This window comes from Lissotriton helveticus, chromosome 8, assembly GCF_964261635.1.
Source record: "Lissotriton helveticus chromosome 8, aLisHel1.1, whole genome shotgun sequence".
NCBI lineage: Eukaryota > Metazoa > Chordata > Amphibia > Caudata > Salamandridae > Lissotriton > Lissotriton helveticus.
The window spans coordinates 840,807,321-840,832,382 of record NC_136069.1 but is presented as its reverse complement, the minus strand read 5'-3'; the positions used below and the strand labels follow the sequence as shown (position 1 = coordinate 840,832,382).

Sequence of the window (25,062 nt, the reverse complement as noted above, 5' to 3'; positions counted from 1 at the left end):
GAGATGCCACGATGGTGGTGGACGACCTACCGGAGGAAACATTCTAAAAAGTCCCTTGAAGAATTGTTGTATTATTCTTGAAGAATAAAGAGAGGTGGACCCATCTTGTCTGTACCTTGAAATTGCTGCTAGGAAAACTTTCAGAGTTGCATGCGACAAGCCCGACTTTGCCAGGTGCAAGAAAATAGGTAAGATTTACTCTGGCGTAGCTAAAAAAGGATGAAGTCCAGCTGAAAGACACCAAACACAGAATCTCTTCCATTTAAGTCTGTATGTTTTAACAGTAGCAGGTGCTCTTGCTTGGCCAGTACTTTCTTGCAATCTGCAGGGATATTCAGATGGGCGAATTCAAAGTACTCAGGCGCCAGGCCGCTAACTGCAGAGATGCTGGGTCTGGATGCAAGATCTGACCATCCTGGATGGAAAGGAGGTCCGGAATTGGCCAGAGCTGAATAGGTTCGCACTCCGATAGGAGAAGGAGCTCGGTGAACCAGTATTGGCGTGGCCACCTGGGGGCAATGAGAATCAGTCGACACGGTTCCTTCTTCATCTTCCGCATGACCCTGGGAACCATTGGTATTGGAGGAAAGGCGTAAGCAAATTTTTTAGACCAGTTGATCGAAAACGCATTCCCCTGAGAGTCTTTTTGGGGATGCCAGCTTGCACAGAACCGGCATTTGCTGTTCTTCCTGGTCGCAAAAAGGTCTAGATCTGGAAGACTCCACTGTTGAAAAATCCGATCCAAAGTTTGCTGATGGAGCTCGCACTCGTGATTTGACACTGTTGTCCTGCTGAGAGTGTCCGAAAGAACGTTTGCGTTCCCGGTACATGCATCGCCTGAAGATTTATTCCATGTCGTATCGCCCATTCCCACAGCTGTTGGGCTTCCTGAGACAAAGGAGCCAATCTTGTGCCCCCTTGCTTGTTTACATAGTACATACTCATCGTATTGTCTATGCGAACCAATACTGTGGCTCCCTGAATGACTGCGCGAAAGGCCTTGAGGGCTAGGAAAATGGCTCTGAGTTCTAACAGATTGATGTGCCATTGCTTCTACTGAGGGCTCCACTTGCCGATCATTGTTAGTCCCTGAAGATGAGCTCCCATCCTTCGAGGGATGCGTCTGTGGTAATTGTAAAGGTTGGAGCGTCCTGAAGGAACGCACAACCTTGTTTCAAATTCTTTCTCTGTGTCCACCAACGAAGAGCACCTCTCCTGTGAAGGGTGATCTGGATGAGATCCTCGAATGAGCCTGAGACCTGCAACCATTGCCGGCTGAGTTCTTCCTGAAGAGGTCTCATTCTGAGGAGGCAATTCGGTATCAAGGGAATGCAAAACGATACCATCCCCAGAAAGGATTTGAAGTGTCAGACAGAAATTGACTTTCTTAAAAGTAGATTCCGAGCCATGTTTTGTATCTTTCTTTGTCTTTCGTCCGATACAAACGCTTGGAGCCGCTGAGTGTCCAGTGTCGCTCCCAAGAAGGCTTGTCTTTGGGATGGAACTAACTGTGATTTGCTGACGTTGCTGGACAGACCCAGAGACTGAAAGAGAATCAGACACCGATGTAACTGGTTGTCTGCGTCTGCGTAAGAATTGGCCTGATAAGGCAGTCGTCTAAGTAAGGAAAAATTTGTATTCCCTCCAGCCGGAGGTGTGCTGCTACCGGCGCTAGGACTTTTGTAAATACCCTGGGTGCTGAGCGTAGTCCAAAGGGAAGGACCCTGAACTGATAATCCCTACCAGCCACTCTGAATCGCAGAAACATTCTGTGATGAGGTAAGATGAGGATGTGGAAATATGCATCTTGGAGATCCAAGGTCGCCATGTAGTCTCCCGCTGATAGAAGATGCAATATTTCCTGTAGCGACAGCATCCGGAATGTCAGCCTTTTCAGAAATTTGTTTAAAGCACGGAGATCTAGAATTGGACGCTATTCTCCTACCTTTTTTTTTACTAGAAAGAATCTGGAATAGAATCCCATTCCTCTCAGATGCTGAGGAACTTTTACGATCGCTCCTTTTTTCAACATCAAATTGATTTGGGCAAACAGCTCCTTCAGATGAGCTGGGGGTGGGCCTTTTGGGGGAACGTTTGGAGGAAACTTTTCGAATTTGAGGGCATGGCCCTTGGCCACAATGTCCAGGACCCACCTGTCCGATGTTATCGATAACCATTTTGAGTAGAATTTCGATATTTGTCCTCCAGTTTTTTCGTGAGATTGTGGTAGAAGCGGTGGCAGGTGACAAGGCTCATTGTCGTTTATCCTTTCCGCGATAAGCAGGTTTTCTCTTGTTCTGGAAGTAATTGGTGTTGCGCTGACCATAAGACTGATAACGGTGGCCTTGGTAGCGTTGATTTCCCTGCCTGTAGGAGGACTGTTGACTAAATCCTCCCCTGTTAGAGGACGATCCCCATCCTCTCGCACCTGGAAAAGGTGGCTTACGAAATTGTAGGGTGTCCAGGGATCTAGCCGTCTCCTTGTCCTTCTTGATTGTCTGCAGTGCTTCTTCCACTTGCGGACCAAACAGATGCTCTCCGTCGTAAGGCATATCCAATACCTTGGCCTGGACCTCTTGGCGGAACGAAGTGGACTTAAGCCAACCTTGCGTGCGTAAGACGGCAGCCCTGCCAGTCACTACCTGGAATACTTGGAACACCCTACCCACGGGGGGCGATCGATGACTGGAGGATGTAGCCCTGAGTAATGCACAAGAAATAGCGCAGGTTGGTGATCGCAACTGAGCACAGCTGAATGGATCTGAATTCACCCAAGCGCTGCGCTATCTGGGTTTGCTATTCGTATATTGGCTGGGCAGTCACAAAATACATTGCTCAAGGCTCACTGTCATCTATATCTACACCTAAAACTGACTGTTGCTTCTGCCAGACTTACCGCACAGCGATCGCGGAGATCTACAAGGTCGGAATGCAGACTTCAGCTGCGATGGCTCCAAAAGTTGCTGCTCAACCTCCCCTTTCGGCAGCCGCTCGTGCGAGGGCGGCGAGGCAGGCTCAGCGCGAGGCCGCAGAGCGCCGTGGTACAGAGAGACTGCCCGAGGCACAGGATAAAGCTGAGAAGGCAGACGCATCTGTGCGGCACAAGAGGAATGAAGCAGCACCCACAGCACCCGATACTCCAAAGCCGGCCGGAGCAGCCCGGAGGAAAGACATGAGGAAGGACGCCACGGGACCGACTGTAGTGGAGCTCATTCGGAGAGGCTCCAATCCGCTTCCGGGTCAGGAGAGGCAGCGTCAGGCATCACACGCCTGCAGTCCAAACAACCCTAATAATCCCACACCCACCCTCTCAACTACCCCAATCTCACGATAACAGGTAACAAAACTGCTGAAGGAGATGGCTCTGAAGACACCACTATGGCAGTAGGCTCCTCAATCTCATCATCAGCATCAGCAGCCCCCGAGGTGAGCGCAACCACAAACCTAAGCATGAATAGTAACATTGTGACCATTTTTGACTATGAGATGCCCCATACAATAGAAGGAGACCTTGGTCTGAGTGAGAGCAGTCATTTGGGGGCAGGCGAGAGGATAGGTCCAGCCAAGGATCAAACACTGCAGCAGGCTGGCATTGGTACTAGCGGGCATGACACTTCCAAACAATCAATTTCAATAACCACAAACCCTAGCCAGGACTCCAACAATGACCAGGGTTTGATTAATGCTGATGGATGTGCATCAGCTAACGCCAGGAGTAATCATGAAAAAATCTGCACTATACATAATGATCCAGAAAAGGAAGCCAGCGATTTCTTTTCCTTTTCAGATGAGGCTGAAGTTGAAGCTGAGTGGGGCAACTCGTCAGCTTCTTACTTAACAGATGAATCTGATAGTATGTCCGATAGTGGAATGGAACCCTTGACTGTTAAAGCAAAACAAAAATCGGCCAACAAGCGGGGCAAGAAGTCTCATGGGGCAGGTTTAGACTGGGACCATACTCACACCGAACAATTGACCCCAGTGATTCCAGCAGCTCCTGTAATTCCAGCACCTGCATCTATCGACGCAGTCCTACAGGCGATAACTGCGCATCGCGAAGAGACCTCACAGGATGGGCGCAGGGCCCAAGCAGCACTCCGCAAGGTACAAGGTGTAGTGCGAAAGCTGTTCAAAACGTGCAGTTCTTTCGGGGACCGTCTGACGGAGGTTGAGGCCAGAACCCTCGCTAACGAGACAGAAGTGGTTGCCATGCAAGAGCGGGTTGAGGCAAATGAAGCACAGATAGGGGACATCAGATGGAAACTGGAGGATTTTGAAAACCGCCAGCGCAGAAACAACTTGCGCATTTTGGGGGTTCCTGAAAAAAGCGAGGGAGAAGACACTCGTACCTTTATGGTAAACCTCTTTCGGGACTCCCTCCCAGAACTTTCCGACTGGAACTGGGACGCCGAAGTCCAGCGGGCCCATCGTATGCCTCTACACCTAAGAACTCCTGCCAAATCCGGAGCATACCCGAGGGCTATCCTAGTATACTTTGGCAATTTTTTGCTCAGACAGGCAGTGTTCGAGAAGGCCAGACCCGAAGCAAAGCGTACCTCCAAAGGCATCACATACTTTTCACGTCCCGATTTCTGTCACACCACCATCGAGCGAAGGTGGAGGCTGCGCCAACTTATAAAGCCTTTCCAGGACAAAAAAGCAACCGTGTATCTCAACAATCCTGCACGCCTCAAAGTTATTTACGAGGGCCAGACAAAGTTTTTTGTCTCTGAGATTGTGGCACAAGAATATCTTGACAGCCTGAAATAATCATATTAACGATTGCAGAAGAATTATATTCTTTTCCTACATTTATGATCAGTGGAAAGGGTTTAACTTCAGCCTGACGACTAGTTGATACCAAATGCTCTGAAAGCTGTCCGCCAGTATTAATGTTGGCATTTTGTGGGGCTGGCGGGTCACTAATTGTATAGTATCACACGAGGTGTTGGTCACATATATAGTATTAGCCAGGATAACCACTCTGAATGATAGCGCGTATGATTATTTATTATAGTCTACGATATTAACTTAAGAGCTCTCTTGATTTTTTCTTTTGTTTTTATCTCTCCCGCATATTGGTTGGGACCTGATAGTGGGCTGCACTCCCATCACATTTAGACTCTAACGGAGTCTTTTTGCCTTAATTTGGGGAGTAGTGGGGAGGGAACGGGTGGGTTGAGCGAGGGGAGGCTGGGTGGGAAGGGGAACAGAACAACAAAAACGAAAACAACTCCATGTCAAATAAATCGCACAGTGAGCATTCGTAATATGATGAGTCACAACAAAGCAATAACAAATAACAGTATACAATGTATGGGGGCAGGAATCCTGTTCAAAGGAAGTAATGTGTTTATTGACAGACCAAAGGAATCAAATTATTTCGATTCATGGGGAGGGTAACTATTTGTAGCTGGAATGTAGCAGGGCTACATGATAGAGATAAATGGGGGCGATTGTTCGAGATAATCAAACGGAATTCTTCAGACATTATATGTCTTCAAGAAACCCACCTACCCTGGGAGAAGCGAAATTTACTCAAAATTCAAGGTTATAGAATTCTGGCAACCACTACCCAAACGACTAATACCACGGGGGTAGCCATATTAGGTAAGAACCATTTAGGGAAACCTATACGCCAAGCTCTGGATCAACATGGCAGATGGGTAATAATAGAGCTCTCTCTCGGGGTAACCATCTGCTCAGTGTATGGATCAAACCTGGACGATCCCTCGGTCTTTGAGAGTCTTGAACTGGAGCTGGCTAGTTGGCCGGGCACACTTATTTTTGCAGGAGATTTCAATATCGCACTTGGCTCTTCCTACAATGACCGAACTAAGCATATCTACTCCGGTCGGAAACCAAGAGTATCTAAGGCAATCAGCTCACTTACAACCAGCCACAATCTTGTTGATATTTGGTCTCTCAAACATCAGGGGGACCCTGGGTACACATTCTTTTCACATCCCCATAACAAATATACCAGAATCGACTATATATTTACAACTAGAGATATTTCGGGCTTAGCAGCTATTATTAAATATCCTAAGCTAATCTCGGATCACAACGCCCTGGCTCTCACTATTAATATAACCTGTACTACCAGAAAACCATTTATCTGGACGTTTGATAGAAAATTATTGGCCAATAGTGACTATATTAATTTTATCAGAAATTGGGCTCAGGGCTACTTCGATATAAATCGGTATAGCGCTCCCAGAAATATCGTATGGGATTGTTTGAAAGCAGCTCTTAGGGGGGAGACTCTAAGCTATGTAGCAAGAATTAAGAAGCAACATACCTCTGAATATACCAAGAAAATAGGGGAACTAGCCAGATTAGAAGCTGCTCACACAACTCTAATTGCACAAAGAATAGATGGGTCAAGCCTACTTCGCCAGATATTAATTCTTAAAACCGATTTAAACAAGGGATTAACTCAGAAGTCCGCCGAAACTTTTAGAACACATCAAAAAAATCTCTACGAAAATGGTGAAAAAGTTGGTAAACAACTAGCTTTACGAACAAGACAAAGGGCCTCCTATAATGCAATCTCATCTATAAAAGAGAATGATCAAGAATATATTCAAACAGAAGATATAGTAGAGGTGTTTCAACGCTATTATCAACATTTATATCAAAATGATATTGCTCCCACTAGTGAAGATACAAAGAAATTTATGAATGATTTTTTAACCTGTACAGATAATAGTCTAGATAATACTACTAAGCAAGATCTTGAAAAGGAGATCACACTAGCAGAGATTGAACTTGCATTGGCAGAATTGGCCCCGGGGAAAGCAGCAGGTCCAGACAAAATACCGCTGGAGCTATACAAGATTTTAGGCAAATTTATACTACCTCTGCTACTTGATTTATTTCTAGGGATACAATGGAGCGGAAGTACACCCGTATCTTGGAAAGATACCAATATTATTATTTTGCCAAAAAGGGAAAACCCACAGATTCCCCTTCATCCTACCGCCCAATCTCACTGATTAACTCTGATTCGAAATTATACGCAAAAATTTTGGCCAACCGGCTAAGGGGGGTCATTGCGCATCTGGTCAGCCCGTGGCAACATGGCTTTATCCCAGGGAAGGGTACCACTGATCATATCCGCAGAACAATCTCATTATTTGATATTATGTCGGCAACGGGCGGCCAAATGTCAATGATTCTTCTCGACGCCGAGAAGGCATTCGACAGAGTTTCGTGAGATTTCATGTGGGCTATTTTAGAACACTATAACTTTGGGTATCGCTTTATTAAATCACTTAAAGCTATGTATGCTGACCCAAAGGCTAAACTTCAAATCATGGGGTACGAATCGGGCACCATTAACATATCAAGAGGAACTAGGCAGGGCTGCCCGTGTTCACCGATTTTGTTTGCCCTCTACTTCAACCCCCTGATACTAAAACTACTATATAATACCAGAATTAAACCAGTGGTGACTGGATTATATGAAACTAAAGTTTTAGCCTACGCCGACAACGTCGCAGTTCTAACACCAGACCCCGAGGTGGCCATTGCTGAGATTGAGGCGATTACGCATTTGTTTGGATCCTTCTCAGGATATTCCCTCAACAAAAGCAAAACGGTCATATTATGTACAGGAAATATACAATGTATGGACATCAGAAGAACTGAAACAGCTACTTATTTAGGGGTTTGCCTAACCACTGAGGTTCAAAATATTACGAAACTCAATTATGAACCTCTAATTAACTCAATCAGACAGGACTTAACAAGAGTAAATAGTCTTCATCTATCTATTATAGGGAGGGGTAACTATATTAAAATGACTGTTTTTCCTAAGATATTGTATCTATTTCGTGCAATCCCTCTATTAGTTGAAGACAATTTTATTAAAGTCCTGGACTCCCAGATTTCTAAATTTGTCTGGCAATATGGTAAGATTAAGAGGTCGCTAACATTTTTATCCTTACCATATGACAGAGGGGGACTTGCAATTCCGCAATTACTCTTATACTTTTGGGCAGCCTTTCTTCAACAACTCGCTCCAATGATTAATCCAGCATCCAATTTGGACGAGTTAGACATACCCTCAGTATATGAACTAGCCCTTGGTCACAGAGCCAGAGGATTACTCTTAAGACAACTCGAGCCCAGCTATTTTAAAAAAGTTAAATTTAAAATTATCACTGGTGCATGGAAAGTCTGGTCAAAAATTGTAAAGCATATGCAAATCCCTAAATTAAACCGCTATACCCCACTCTGGCGCTCATCTCTGCTTCCACACAATGTGAACAATATGATATCTATTAGCTGGGAAAGCAAGGGATTAATCTCCCTTCTAGATTTTTTAGGCACAGATATGAAGTCTAGCTTTTATACCCTTCAGAATCAGTTTAATATACCTGTGACGGACTATCTAAAATTCTACCAAGTAAGAGCTGCCGTAAATTCTAAAATGTCTACTATAAGCTGGGGCAGAGTACCTCTTATTGAGAACATCCTCAGGCCTTCCACCAGAATTGGCACAATATACTCCTTCCTTCATGAAAAAATGCCTGACGATTTAGACCACACTGAAACTCTATGGACAAGTAAACTTGATAATCCAGACGTTGACATCGATAAGGTCTTAGCATTGACATCACAATTGCTACTCTCCACGAGTCTAAAAGCACAACTTTATAAAACAATATACAATCTTTACAATACCCCAGAGAAATTGAACTTGTGGGGTAAAAGATCTAATGACCACTGCCCAAGGTGTAATTATGGACCGGCCCCGCTTCTGCATATGTTTTATGATTGTAATAAGCTTACACGATTTAAGAAAATGATATGGGAATTTTGGGGGGAGGTTTTCGGACAAGAACTTCCTGAATCACCCACTATTTGCATGCTTGGGTATGATAGCACGTTAAAGTTAAATCCGAATGAGGAGGCTATTCTTTTTATTGGAACTGCGGTATACAGAATTATACTTGTTGCACGATGGAAAGATAGTGATTCTCCGAGTTTCCAAATGTGGCTAACTCGTTTCCTATGTGTACATAATCAGGAGACAGCAATATATGCCACCAGGGGCTTGAAATCCAAAAGACGAGGCAAAACAATCTGGTCCCCAATCACCGCTTGGAGCGATGCAGTAATCTCAATTTGAATGTCCTAAAATCTTATGTCTGACATTATTTGATGCCCGCATTATTTTTTATTTTTTATCCTTGTTTTTTTCTTTCTTGCTTGTTACCTAGGCTTAAGACATTATTTTATTACAAATGTTTTTTGCATTTATTTTTATGCTCTCTCTTTTCATTTCTGTTATTCCAGTGCGTAACGTATATCTTTTGCTGTATTGGAGTTGTTTCCAATAAAAAAAATAATAATAAAACAAAATAAAAGACGGCAGCCCCTGCTAATTGCCTGAAGCCAGTTGAGGCTACGTCAACTGCAGAATCAATTATCTCTGCTGATATTCTTTCTCCTTCCTGTAGAACTTTTAGAGCTTCGGACATGGAAGGTTCTGGCAGCAAATTAACATATGGCGCGATATCCGACCACATTTGCCGGTCATATCTGTCCAGGATGGCCAGTGAGTTGGCGGCTCGGACTGTGGTAGCTGCCATAGTTGAAACTCGCTTTCCAATAGCATCCAAACGCCTGCCATCCCTATCTGGAGGGGCTGTGATTGAAGAAGAAGGGTTCCTTGATCTTTTCTGCGCAGCCTGTACAATTACTGAATCCAACTTCGGGTGTCCCACAAGGCAAGCTGGGGACTTTCCAGGAGCCTTATATTTCTTATCAATTCTTGGCTGGACCGGAGGTATGGAAGCCGGAGTAGACATAACTTTAATTCCCTCCTTCCAGATAAATTCTATGATTGGAATAGACTTTGATTGCTTCCTCGGCTGGTCTTTAAAATCATACAAAAAGCACTCCTGCTCTGTATGTTCCATTTCAATATGGAAGCGTTTTGTAGCCCGCTCCATTGAAAGGTGAAAAACACCTACATCCACTGGAGGTGAATCAGCGGTAGCCGGTGGTGGAGGAGAAGGAGTTTGCACCTGATAATCATCCCACTCCGACATCAAGGATCGATCGTCCACTTCTCCTTCTTCCCTTTCTTCTTCATCAGTAGAATGCTGCTCGTCCGGTTGATTGGACGTTGTAGGTAGAGGAGACTTCGGGGGTCTGAAATCCAGAACAGGCGTTTGAACTACTGGAGTAGGAGGTACAGAGCTTGTTGACTCCGATGGAGGAAAACGCCTGTAATACTCATCGAGCATGCTCTGCAGGTTTGTAAGCAATGCTATGGGCACTTGAGCTGAAGAAACATAAGCCACAGGCGACGTCACGTGCTCAGGTGAATACAGATCTGCCTGTTCATCCTCCTGATATTTAATATTTCATTCCGAAGGACTTGTTGCTGTCCCAAACCTTTCCTCAATAACGGAATCCTCTTCGCTTTCATCAGAATCCAGTAACTTGTCTGGAACTTGAGGTGACAAGCGTAGAGGAGATAAAGGTTCCAAGCTTGAACCTCGCCTTTGAAGCAAAGAAGGCTTTGGTGTGGATGTAAACACCGTAGACGACGACCAGACCTGCATGGTGGTACATGAGGATAGTTGCGGCGTTGATGGAGGCCCCATCACAGGGCTCGTCGACGATAAAGTTGCTTTCGACGACGGCGGTGGCTCCGTCGACGGCGGTGTCTTCGTCGACGATGGTGTCTACGTCGACGATGGTGGCTTCGTCGACGGCAGTGGCTTCGTGGACGTTGATGTCCTCGTCGACGATGATGTCCTCGTCAACGATGATGTCTTCGTGGACGGTAAGGTGCTGACGACGGCAGATGAAGACTCTGTCGTCGACAAGATAGGTCTGACGGATACATAGACCCTCGTCGACGGCGAAGACGCTGTTGACATAATCATGTCAGGCTTAGGAGAGATAAAAGTTACCCTAGAAGTTGAAGTAGCTCTGACTGGAATCCTGGTCGACGAAGAAGTTGACTGAGGCACCGTCGACGGCAGGGTCGATTTCTGAGGTAAAGTCTTCTCAGAACATGTTTGAGGTAACTTTTGGGTTGATCTTCTCGGGGGCGTGGATGACCCAACTTTTTCCTTAGTAGGGGGAGTAGCCTTAGATGTGGAAGGCCTCTCAGACCCCTTAGTAGGTTGCTGCTTCCTAGCAACTTTAGCCCAAGGAGAAGAAAGTACCTCCTCTGCAGCCCTCTTTCTAGAGGCTGATGTAGACCCAGAGGCAATACTGCCTACCTCTGAAACATGATGATCCTGATCCTTTAGCTTTTGTAGACACAAAAGCAGGCGGTCCTCCCTCTCCCTGAGGGTCTTCTGAGGGAAGGTCCTACAAATCTTGCAGTCCTTCACATGGTGGTCAGGGTACAGGCAGTAGATGCACTTCTTGTGGGGGTCTTCCTTAAAAAGCCTGAGCTTTCCACAAGAGTCACAGGGCCTGAATAAAGATTTCTTGGAGGAGGACATCTTCAAAAGTAAATTCCTGAAGGAAATTAGAGAAGTACTGAGCAGAGCTCAGAGAGACTCCCTTCACACGACGTGCGGTAGAAAATCTGAGAGCCTGAGCCTCTGGGGAGAACCTTCTGGTGGGTGCTGTCACCTGATTGGCTGCAGTTTGGACTATACAAAAGGACTAGGATAGTCATGGCTGTGGAGGTTATCTCTCCTGTAGCTTGGGTTACTTTACTTCCTGGTTGGTTTTACCCGGTTGTTTTATGTAATTATGGCATATTATTGCTTTTTTATGTACCGTGGGTCTCCCACTCCGACGACGGGGAATGAAGCAGGCATGTGAATCTATGAAAGACACCCCAATACTGGAGAATCACTTATTTCAATATGAGCACCACTTTAGAGTTCACCATCCTGTTGGTGAGCAACATACTTATATCAGGCACCCCCCCCCCCGCAAGAGACGTGCCACACAAGGCATTCTGTACAAGAGAACATACCTACCAGACTAATGAAATGAGGAGAAAGACTTCATGTGGACGTAACGCCAGGGCCTATCAACCCTACAGCACCTGGGGCTTAGAAAGTACTTGAAGAATAAAACTGCATCATATTAGACACTGGAGACTGGTAGGGTCATTAGAAATTTCACACTTGAATGACTTACCTAGCTCTGCCTGAACATAAAAAGAAACCAGAAAAAAGCGCTATGGTACTGAAACTGGTAGTAGAATTGGTAGAAATTCTGCCGGCATCCTAAACTGTGTATGAGCTATCACCAGTACTTACTGCAATTACCCTAGTCATCAATCCATGTACAGATTGGTTTCTGTATCATCCATGCAGAGTTGCAACCCTCTTTGATTTTTTGTGGAGTGTAGTAAATAAACTCTGTGAGCAATCCATCCAAATCTGGTATGTTTTTAAATTTACAATAAAAATGTGGAGTAGTGCAAATTATGCCTCAAATTACGTAAGACTCTAGTCTGCCAGACCATGTGTTAGAGGAGTTGTGGTTAAGGATCCTTCTTTCAAACAACAACTACATGCTGTTATGTTTTTGCCATTCTGTTGCTCTAGCCATTTATTCAGACTAGTTGGCAAATGGATAGGTTAAATCCCTTCTCACATGCCCTATATATTGCATGGATGGAGCAAAATTTAGAAACAGGAATACAGTGGAGAGGCAGATCTAAAAAATCAGACAAATGTTACTAGACCTCCAGGTCTAGCAACTTAAATAATCTATTGAATGAAATGAAGGCAGTCTTATATTGCGCAAACTTAGCCCGAGGGCATCAAGGCGCCTAACAAAAGTGAAAACATAGTATGGAGGCCGAGAACCAGGTACAAATACGCCTCTGCGAAAAGCCAGGTTTTTAATGCCTTCCTGAAAGGTCCGATAGAGGGTTGAGTTTTAATTCCGGGGGTAGGGTATTCCACAATTTAGGGGTCAAGACTGAGAAGGCCCTTCCTCCCCATCTGACTCTACGAACTCGAGGAACAGTCAGGAGATTTTTGCTGGAGGAGCGTAAGTTTCTGCTGGGAGTGTAAGGAACCAGCAGAGAACGTATACCCTCAGAGCTTTCTCCGAATAAAGCCCCGTATACGAGGCACAGGATCTTAAAAGAGATCCTGGCTTGAATCGGGAGCCAGTGCAAATTCTTCCTAGCTAAAGTGGCAGAGGAGCAACTGGGGACATCTAGGATAAACCTAGCTGCCGCGTTTTGCACAGTCTGCAAACGTTGTACCAAGCCTATGTTAATGCCCGAGTAGAGCGCATTGCAGTAATCTAACCGGGATGTAACTAAGGCCACCACAGTCTGTTTACGGGCTTTCAAGGAAAGATAGGGCATCATTTTCCTCAAGGTACTAATAACGCCCCAGCAAGTGGAGACCGTTCTATTTACCTGCTGAGCCATAGCAAGCGAGGTGTCTATCATCACTCCCAAGTTCCGAGCGGAATTCATGGGTCGTGGACAAACTCCAAGGGATGGGGGCCACCAGTCGCTTGACCAGACATCCTGGTCTCCACCAAAGATCAAGAGTTCGGTTTTCTCTCCGTTCAGCTTTAGTGAATTGAGAATCATCCACTGTGAAACTGCCTCCATGCAGTTCCTAAAGCTGAAAGCAGAGGTACTCACCGAATGGGAGAGAAACCATAATTTGGGTATCATCGGCGTATGATACCACCTCCATCCCAAAAGATCTTACTAATCTGGCAAGAGGGGCCACATATATGTTAAAAAGAGTGGGGCTTAACGCCGACCCCTGTGGAACCCCACACTGCACTGGTTTAGCGAGGGACAGGAACTCTCCCAACTTGACCCTCTGCTCCCTCTGATTGAGAAAAGAGGTCAGCAGGCTCAGCGCTGGGCCCTCCACCCCTATCTCCCTAAAACGAGCTGTTAAGATAGAGGGAGACAGGGTATAGAAAGCTGCTGTCAGGTCTAGCAAGACCAGTAGAGTAGACTGGCCCCGATCAACCTTTGAGCGTATGTTATTGACGACCACAGTAAGAGCAGACTCAGTACTATGGTGCTTCCGGAAACCATGTTGTGACGGATCAAGAAGTCCGGAGGAATCAAGAAAGGCCGTTAGATGTTGGTTAAGATGTGTCTCAAGCATCTTTGCTGGGGCCGGCAGCAGTGATATTGGCAGAATTTTTTTTAATGTCTCCGGGTTTAATGTCGGCTTTTTCAGCAGAGGCTTGACCACTGCCATTTTCCAAGAAGCTGGGAAGATGCCTTCCATTATAGCATGGTTCATCACTTCAAGGTGATAGGGCAACAAAACTTCCCTACAGTCCTTCAGAATCCTGAGGGGGCAGGGGTCCAAAGGAGATCCCGATTTAATTCTGTTCAGAAGCTGGTCTAGCTGCTGGAAAGTAAGAAGAGGAAAATTGGACAAACTATTAAGGGAATCCTTTGGCCAGCAGTCAATGGAAGATGAAGGCAAGGGAAGGGGGGAACCCAATAGGTCCCTTTGTGATTCCATAGAGGTATAAATGTCAGCTATTTTTGAATGAAAAAACATGAATGCTCTTGACCCATAAACTGGTTTCAAATGATGTGATTGTGGGCAAATAATTTAATTTGTGAGCCTCTATTATCTTCATTATCACATTTGAGAGCACCTTCAAATGTGCCAGTTCTGCATGTCTGCTGTACAAAATCTCTTTTGCTTGATTTAATAGACTAAACTTTTTTCCATATATAATACAAATCTAGCCACATGTCGGATACACATGACCCCTGACTTGCCTCTTAGTTCATTGACAGCTTTTTTAGCAAGGCGGGGGACAGGAATGTTTCTCAAATCATGTTTAAAAACTATCACTTTTAATAAACACATAACTAAAGTATGAAGTGGTTAAACACTGACATTTGTAATAAGCAGATTTCACATTGTAATGGCCATAAACATTCCCACTGACATGTGGCTTTACTGATAAAACAATGTTTGAAAATGGAGTTTCTGCAAATATCTGTCATTTTAACATCACCAAGTAAAGTGTTCTGGTATGTTTTGCTCCTGTATAACACTTTGCATCACACTTCTTAAATTACAAAAAAACGTACTTTTAATTCTTGATATATTTTGAAATATATGCAATATTATTTACAGCCTATTTATTTAAATGTCATTTGTTAGAGAAAAATAACTGACATCTTCAGACAGCTCACATGACAAAACCCTCTAAATCTAGTAAGAGAGAGAAATATAAATCTCATTTTCCAAGCAGCAATTAGTTCAAAGACAAACTGACTTTTGACCTCTTTCCTTGAACAGAAAGCAAATGTGTCAAGATAAAAAAAAGATTTAATGACATCTTTATTCATGTTCTGAATGAAAAGAACACCTGCTCCTCCCCAGCCTAAATTTATGTGCCAGATGGGACTACTAGGTATTAAAAATAGCTCAACCTGATAAGATTTTATTTGTGAGTGGGCAGTAGATTTTATCGAGACCTGAGGGGATCCGCTTTTGGATATTATTACTGGTACCAAACAAAAGAGGTGAACATTTACGAAAATCTTAGGAAGGACATCAGTGAGAGTCTATGTAGGCATGATTATGCATGGCAGCTACATTTGTTTTCTAAACAGTTCATAACAATTTTCAATGGTCAATATGTTCAGATACATAAATTGAATGTATGCGTTAATTGAAACAAAACAATAATACAAGGACTGCCATTACGTTCTCATTGATAGACTTTTGATGAACTCCAGCAAATCAAGGAAAAATATACCATTAGGCAGAGCGGTTTCAACTGTAAGCACCAGTCTATACTATCAGTCCATACATTTAAAAGGAAGCCATTTTGATGAACTTTGATACGTCAAACTGCACAGTGCAGCAGTGCTACTTAACTTAAATCACAGTGGTATGCACTAGTAATATATACCTGCTGTTGCGGAGATCATCCTGATTGTGGCAGGACCCTCTGGAAAAAAAGGTGATATGCATTATAAGTCACATGCCTTCATGTATACTTACTAAAATATATTTAGGAATACTGGGGGCTGGTAGGTAACATGTGGCATAATACCAGTGCTTAATTTGTAGATAAATAAGTGCTAGGGCCCTTTTCAAGAGACCATAGCATCTTGCACCACCCATTGCCCTACTAATGACAATTAAGACTTTTTATACATTCAACAGGACTAATATCTGCCACCCAAGCTATTTTTGTAGCTTTGGGTGGCAGGTATTAATTATTTTTAATGCATATAGAGTAATTAAACAACTGTTGCCTTGTTCATTACAAATATAGACAAACAGCATCACCATGTGGCTGGCTGTCATAACTCCCGGTGTTGACAATTAAGTGCCTGTACCAATCACCGGAAACCACTGGTTAAAATTAAGCACTGCAGAATTCCTATTCAAAGGAACAAATCATTGTTTCAAACAGCTGTCTTCTAGGTCTAGCGAGAGATAGCTTAGGAAGTGTTGTAAATGCTATTATCATTGCTACATAGACTGGGGCAAACGGTTTAAACCCTTCTCCTTACCACCTGCTTGTGAGTATCAAGCACATATTGATCAACCCACATTACAGCCACCGTATTTCTCTTTACTGGAATGTCTTTGATGTAGCTGTAATAGCAGTGCACATAGTGAGGATTCATATGTTTTTCCTTTGAAACAAGATCTTGGGCATACCCCAAAAAGGGCCGGGGTCCCAGCAAACATTCAAAGTAGTTTTACCGTTGAGAACCTCTAAGAAAAATAACTGATAAGTCTACACATAGACATAGAAGATTCAGTTGAGCCTGAGAGACGGCCTTTGCACAAGTTTCGGAGGGAGTCTGCCACACTTCTGTGGTATGGGCCCATTTGTTATTCTGAGGCTGCATTGTGGAGTATTTGCTGCAGAAAGTTCACATGCGCCGATTTTCAACAAATCAAGCAGTTTAAACCAGGTTAAGTAACTCAGTAACATGTTAGTGCATGAGCTCTAACCAACAACGCTTGGAAACAAAGAGCCAAAAAGCTGCGTTTTACTGAGTCAGGCTCCATACAGTCCATGCAATAACTTGTAGACAGGGGCGGCTCCTCTATTAGGGCAGAGGAGCATTGCTTCCCTGCTTTCTCGCAGTGCGAGAAGCAGAAACATAAAATGGTATTTTAAATACCATTTTATGTTTCTGCTTCTTGTGATGCGAGAAAACCGACGGTATGCCTGGTTAGGGGCTTTCGGGGAGGAGTGGCTTGCCCAATGCTGTGGGCCCTGACTGTTTGGTCGGCCCTCAGGGGCCGATCAAACCAGTCATGCACACACTGCATTTTCTCTGTGTAGGCTGCATTTAGCCTACAAAGAGAACATGGCCGCCGTCCGCACTAATCCTAATGCTGCCATTGCAGTTTCCTGATTGGCTTAGGGACGGCAGGGAGGATGCCTGTTTCCTGTTCCAGGAGGAAAACACAGGTGCGAGAACCAGCCAGGAGCGGAGGCAGCGTGGGACTGGGTAAGGTACATTTTTCGGTGATCTGAAAATTTAGAGGACTCTTAGTCTTGAGTGATGTAACATATAAGCAGTGCATTGCGGTGGCCTAAGTTATAGTTAGCTCAGGTAACTATAACTGCTGAATTTCAACGGCTTTGTGAATGTGAAATCTGACTAACATCCCTGTAACCCTTATTTGTTTTTAATACATATATTTATATATATATATATAATGGGTTCTGCCCATCAGATCCGCACAGACTTTTTGGATTTTGACCACCTAGTACGTCACCTTTTCACTGTGGGTGAGCCACACCACTGGTGACACACCCAAGGTAAACTCATGGTAAATAACATGCACATGTTTACAGTCAGTAACCACCTTTTAAAATAAGGCTTTTGCGACACAGCAAGGGTAAGGGGCACTTAACTGGTTACACGTGAACATGTGTGAACACGTGTGTGGAAAAATTTGAGGGTTGCGCATGGGAGACTCCTGTTTTGCATAGCCTGGTGCTGCACACAGGTAGTGTGGGGCAGTGGGAACTCTGCATGATTAGATTTTGACTGGGGTAGGCTTCATAAAATTAGTGTACACTCATAGGGAAAATCTGCATGGTTTACTGTCTTGTCTGCAGTGACACTCCATTATGCAGCTATGGGGAGTACTGCCTTAGAGTGCAGCTTTGCTTCCCTTTGGCCTACAGAGACCAGTGACATATTGATTTGGGGGGGTGACCTTTGCTGGAAATTCCAAAAAGCTATCTCTACAGTTTATGGTTAATCCAAGATGGTCATACGTCTATGGCACAGCTCAGGATCAGAGCCCATGTCTGCTGTCACCTTACTGTGCCAAGTTAATTAAATGTCCCTCCAGCAGCAGGAACAAAGGCCTCACCACACAAAGGGCACATATAAAAGTGCATCACTCATCTTCTGAGGAGGAAAAGGGTGAGGATGAAGGATCTGCATCAATCCATCAGCTGTCATACTGTAGCAGGGATCGGCCAGTCCAATGCCACTGAGCAAAGGAGGGAACCCAGACCTCTGGAGAGCTAACATAGGAGGAGGCTCCTTTTGAAGATTTGGTATGAAAGAGCACTGGCAGTGATGTCAGCGTGGGGCAGAGTTGAGGCCGCAGAACAGATATGACTAGTGACTCCAGGTGATGCAATTTTGGAATGTTCCAGCAGGCTGTGCAGGAAGGTTGGGACAGTGGCAGAAAGGTGATGTTGCACCCAAGGATAGGCCAGATGGTCCTCACATATGGAACGTTCCGCCCCTGATCCAGCGGGCTATAGGAAATATGTCATAAGCTACGCTACCCAACTCTATTATATACACCATCAATCAATAAACACTCCTAAGGCCCATAAATCTAACATGACATATTATAACCAACTGAATCATGTGACCTAATTAACCTATTCACAAAATTATATACATTTATATACAACCATGGTAAATGAATTCATCACACTTTACAACCCTACAAGCTAATTAAGCCACTGTGGCGATAAGATTTAACTATAAGTAACCAAAACCCATGAAATAACAAGACCAGCTTGTTTTCCAAAGTAAGATTTTTATTAGCTACTCATTTGGAAAATGTATTAGAAATTTTATTAAAGCATTTTTATTTGAATCATTGCAAATGGTTATGACAGTTTTATTATGAATCAAAAATATTATTGCAAATGAAAATTATCAGTTTGGCATTTTTCAAAACCTAAGTCCCTAACTAATGCTAACTATAATTAAGGAATAAAAGTTTTGAGGGTTCTTACGTATCCCAAGAAAAGTTCGTCCGCACGACACCCTCATCAAAGGTCTGCAAAGAGAAGCGTCACTCTTCCACGGGGCAAGAGTTTTTATACCTTTCTACGCTAAGCTAATCTGAAAAATTATATTTTTCTCTGCTGAAATCGGAGTCCCATTGGTCCAAAAGTGACAGGCGACGTGTCACCACAATTTTAGAATCACAATTCCGTCACGTTCTTAGAGACCATTGTCTCTAGTTTTCGAACAACGCAGCTTCCCCCAGTTCGCGACAATTGCTACAAAGAAAGTTTTTGGCTTCCTCGGGTACGTGGTTGTTACCAGCCTTTTTGCCGGTTCCTGACCATGGCCTTGTTCGATCAAGAGACCGTTAGCTCAGCACGACAATTCTACTTCAGGTCAGGAGGAAAACGCTGCCAACATGGGCTCACTCTGGCTCCAAGCAGATTTTTGCAAGCACGGAAATTCACTAGGCCCAAGCCTTTTTCATTAACTATCACATAAACAAACACAAAAGAATAATGAATGCGAGTAATATAATTTGTTCTGTTGCCACCCTCCATTACTAATGATTAACCCATTAGTCTAAATTACCTAGCTAATAGCGTACAAATAAAGCAGCATTTTATATCTACCATTCTACGTTTAATCCAGCAGGGTTCTTTATGCACCTATAGAGAATAGAGTGACACCACATAGACAGGGAAGCAAAATAAGCACATGCCATTTATTCTAAACAGCTGCAGTTAATTTTTGACATGACAATAGACACGATTAATTTATTATTTTCACAAACAAGGAAATGCAACATATTGCACGATTATGAGCACACATGTTAGTTTCCCGCGTGTTCTTATGTAGATGTATCTTAAAACTAGGTTGAATTAATACACACATAGCACTATTGTTAATCTTATTATTTTTATTTATGGAAGTGTGACTTCACGAGTTGAAATGAAAAATATTTCTGAATCTCGCTCCATCAACGCCCCCACTTAAAATGTCTTGCACCAGGCAGAGAGCTCTCTTTTGTTGGTGTTTTTTTGCTGTACACTGGGACTGGAGGTGGCAGTCATGCAAAACTGGAAGGGGAACCCCCTGATGCACATCTGGACTATGGACTCCTACTTCAGTTGAACCCACAACAAGTGGGGCTCTCCCCAGGACCAGGAAGAGACTAGTTGGTGGAAAGGCTTGAATTCTGCACCAAAGAGGAGAGAAGCTACAGAGGAAACACAGGAGAAATGATGGTGCAGGGAGTAGATGTAACCAGCTCCCTGCAGTGTTTGTCACCTTAGAGGCCAGGAGTCCTGAGGAACGTGCTCCAGGTGGCTAGAGCGCTCAACCAGGTGGAAAATGAGTCTAAGGCAGGGGGAAAACGGCCCACCAGGGCTCGACACATGGCAGAACAAAGGATTGACCTAACCTCCTGCGAGGTCAAAGAGTTTCTTGCCCAGGGAAACCACCAGGAGGATCTAGTAAATGTTAACGATGCATACCCCCTCTCTGGAGCCAAGACGGCCTGGGGATCTCAAGCCCTGGGCCAGATTTTTATCATGGGCGCCCGGGGCCTCAAAATCAAGGTCCCCACCACTGCAATGAGGTGGAGAGCACCATTGCATCACCCGCTAAAGAAGCCAGTGCTAAGGGTTCCCAACTCCTAGACCCTATTGAGGAAAGAAGGACGATTGAGTGCTACTCCATTTCCTCTGCCTGTGGTGGCCTGCCCTGCCCGTGACTGAGGGGGAATGGCTGACTGCCATCGCAACGAACACCCTTCCCGCAGTAGTGTGTAGGGGATAAGAGTGCTGCTGATTCCTGCGGGTAACAGAGGAGAGGCTGTCTGGGAAGGAACTAGATAGGGCAGCCAGGCGTGGGCTCCCTAGGTTGGCTCTAATGAACTAAAACCTGCGGGGGCTCAGGTGGGACTGAGCACCCCCACACACACAAAAAAAGAAGGGAGAGGCATGTGGTGTGAGGTCATGCAACAATGTGGAACAAATGGAATACAAAGGTATGGTCTATCCCTAGAAAAGTGGGAAAACAGTTAATAAAATATGCATTCTTCCGGAGGAGTGGCCCATAATGCCCTGCGGGGCTTGATATTATTGAAGGAATTTCTGCTGCTAGTGGTGGTCCCTGGACAGAGGGGTCACCTCCTACATGTGAAAGAAAGTCCAGCGGATCTGCAGAAGAATTGCCCCTCCATCAGAGAGACCATAAAGAAGTTATCAAATTTGCCAACCCTAAGTTGGAATGGTCAAAAGAAAGAGGCACCAATTCAGGATTTTTCTTAGTTCCTCAAGCAGTCCCCAGGCTGATGCAGGAGCTCTACTGATGGGTTGTGCAGTGCCCACTAAGGGCTAAGCCTGTGGGTGCCGTTATTGTGGCCAAAAGGTATCGAAAGAAAGGTACATGTTGTACAACACCCTCTAGGAGCTAAGCCTGTGGTTACATATGTTGTGATCAAATTGTTATGTTCTTAATGGGTAAAAGTATATAAAAAGCACATGGACCCATTGGAAGTTCATTTGTGAATGCTTTATTGAAATAATAATGTTGACAGTAACTACTGATCAAAGTGTTTAGGCGTTGTTACCATTAATAAGAGCATTCGCACATGGTTATTTTTGATTATTGCAAAAATGAGGGTTTTTGACATGTGGTTTGTGGACCTTATCCCTTTAGGGAGTCAGAGGTGATTAAGCAATATCAAAGGGTGTTTCCATCAGCCTTAAATATACTTTTCCTTTTTCAAAAGTCAAAGTACAGACTGGACAATTATTTATTGAGTGTTATTATTGTGTTCCAGCGAATGGTGACTCTTAGCACATACCACCTCCTTTGAGTGGTCCATGTACTGCTCTGCCACCCTGAGAGATTCAAGCGATAGACTAGTGTGTTGGGTTCCCAGTGATGGGAAAATATGGACCCATTACTTTTGGGGGCCACACACCTAACGGCCAGTATGTGTGTATATATACCGTGCAGGCCACACACCTAAACACACACACACCTACACACACACACGCACACACACCTACACACACATATCACAAGGCTTCTTGGTGCAGCAGTCTAAGCTGGGCTCTGGAAGCTCCATGGCCCTCCTTCCCCTTTTAATTTAAGTGGTGGTCCCCAGGGTTCTTTAGGGCAATGGAGGGCGGTTCACGCGGCCACCTTCCTTTTTTTAATAAGGCCCCAAAGAAGTGGCAGTCCCCGGGGTTCGCAAAACCCTCAGGAAGAGGGAAATGAATCAATCGGCCTGCCCAGGGGAGGTGGCGGTCCCCGGTGCCATGATTGGCCATGGTAGGGCGGGTCCTGTGCACCCTGCCCTTATTTAAAATATAAATAAGCCCCCAGGACCAGGCCCACCCAGGGCCCATGTTTAAACAAGCGGGGGAGACATTTTTTAAATGCTGCAAATTTGTGAATCTCTTGCAATTTTTGCTGCAAACATGTTTAAAACATTTTTTTGGGGGGCCAGGCAGGGTCACTTGAGGACCTCAGCACCAGGCCTAGTGGGTCATGGTATTCCTACCCGGCCCCTTCTCTCTTTTGTTTTTTTAATGTTTTTGTTTGGGACTTGGCTGAGTCAGAGTCCCAAGATGGCTGCCAACACTTCCTGATTAATGGGTTGGCAGCCAATCCGATATCTGGACAAGATCGGGAGGATTTGTGGAGGCTTCGTGCCTCTAGCTATACAAATCAGTTTTTTCTTTAATATCCCATAAACTACTGACCGGATTTACACCAAATAACAAGAAGGACTCTTTCTGGACCAAGAGCTGCATTTCTGCCAAATTTGATGTAATTCCGTCCAGCGTGTCTTGTTGTAGTCGTGTCTAAAACCTACAAGGGAAACACATTGTTTTGACCCCACCTTTTTCTCGGCCCCTGCTTGACTGATCATCCCAGAACTTTCCATGAACAATAAGACACCGCAGTGCATTTTTTGGGGAAAATATTTCGATTTTTGATCTTTGATCATTAATTACTTTGCACCCTTTGATGAATGTTCGTAAAACATTGTAGACCTGCTGCCCTCACCCAATTGTGAGAGTCCTGAAAATTGTGTGAGGTTTCATGAAGAGGATGCAAAGAAAAAAGGGGGTCCTAAAACAGGCTAGGAATCCAATTCCTTTTTCCATTAACTTTTTTATTTGTGTAGTGTGATGACCGTCAGTTAGATTTTAACTAAATTTGGAAGGATTATATATTATGGTGTCCAGATGATTCTTTGGGGTACAGCAGGTCAGTAGGATAAGTATTTTGTATGTTTTAAGATTTTTTTTACCTATACCTGTGGCTGCAGCAAAACCACAGTACTCCTGAGGTACATAGCGATTACAAATCATTAGATGATTAGCTAATGACTGATTTTACAAAAGTTAAAGGCAGCTATGTTGTTTTCAACTTGAGTTTACCTGTGTTCTATGTTATGCCTTGTAATGTAGGTAAGTATTAGGTGTGGTATTTTCCAAAACCTATTAGCACTTTATTATAGTGGTAATAGGTAGGGTAAAATATTAATACGTTGATATATACTTTATTTTTTAAATTAAGGAGTACGGAGGTACTATTGCTGCACCTAAAAATTGTTCGTAAAGAGAGTGAATACATTTGAAAACACCATAAGACGCTATATTTTGTAAATATACTGTGCTAAAGTGTCTTTTCCAATTTTAATATATTTTAACATGTTGAAAAATGGGTACAGAGTAGGACATTAATTAACAAAAATTAGTGCACTACGTGAAATAAAACGCTGTTGCTCATACAAAGATAGAGACATTTTGAGATAACACTGGTAATCTTAGAAAATAATGTTGTGGTACCGTGGTACGGCACTCCCTATTTATTCCCGAAAAATTAAGAAACGTATACAATTTTAAGCAAAACATATTACCATTACCACTTAAATAAGGAGTTAATAGGTAGGGCATGCATACCAAAGCATTTACTTACCTATATCCAAAAACATAACGCAGAACACAGGAAATGTTTACCTAAAAACAACATGCCTGCCTGCAACTTTTGTAAAGACAGTCATTAGCCAATCAGCGAATGATTTGGCATCACTATGTATCGTAATAGTACAAAAACATACACCTATATTTCACAAAGACATTGCACAAACTTCTCTCTCAACTTTTGAATAAATTTTAAGTTATAAAACAGTTACACTACTTACCTGCACTACTTAAAAGAAGCATCTGCGAACCATAATGTCTAATCCAGCCAAGTTTTTACCATCTCCGAATGACACATTTTGCAATACACACATTGAAAATTAAGCTACATGCATTGAATTTAACAACCTTTTAAGAACCCCACAACAAGTACATATTATTGTATATATTTTGTTGAAAAACCATTTTCATCTTTGCAGTTTAATGCTACACTTCTTGTAATTTACACACTCCACTTTATGCCACTCCACTCTCTAACTGTTTACTTTACGTCACTGCACTGTACATAATTTACTGGATGCTACTCCAATTTAAAACACTACAGTATACGCCACTGCATTCTACGCTAATCCACTGTACATTTATCCACTCTACCCGGCTCAGCTAAACTGCACCCCATTGAAATGTACACCCCTATATGCTATTATACTGTTCTCCACTGTATTTTATTACACTTTCGTGTAAGCCAAATTACTCGACGCCCTAAAGTAAACTGTTGTGCTTGCAACTCAGCGGTATTCCACTGCACCTTTCTCCAATTTAAGCTATTCCACCACATGCTACTTAAGTTTGGACCACTGGATGGTATACTACGGGAGTGTACACTGTTCCATTCTCCGCTACTAAATTCTATGCCTCAACATTGTGCTTAAATAGACTTTATGGCAC

At 43.7% G+C, this 25,062-nt stretch overlaps 1 protein-coding gene across 1 annotated transcript in view; it reads right to left on the bottom strand.

Moving 5' to 3' along the window:
* The window catches only part of LOC144772946 (adhesion G-protein coupled receptor G2-like), a 1,412,864-nt gene that overhangs the window by 538,040 nt on the left and 849,762 nt on the right, over window positions 1-25,062 (bottom strand). The window contains exon 12 of the mRNA XM_078657647.1: window positions 15,877-15,913. Coding sequence (XP_078513773.1) covers window positions 15,877-15,913 — 37 coding nt within the window. The remainder of the gene's footprint in view (window positions 1-15,876; window positions 15,914-25,062) is intronic.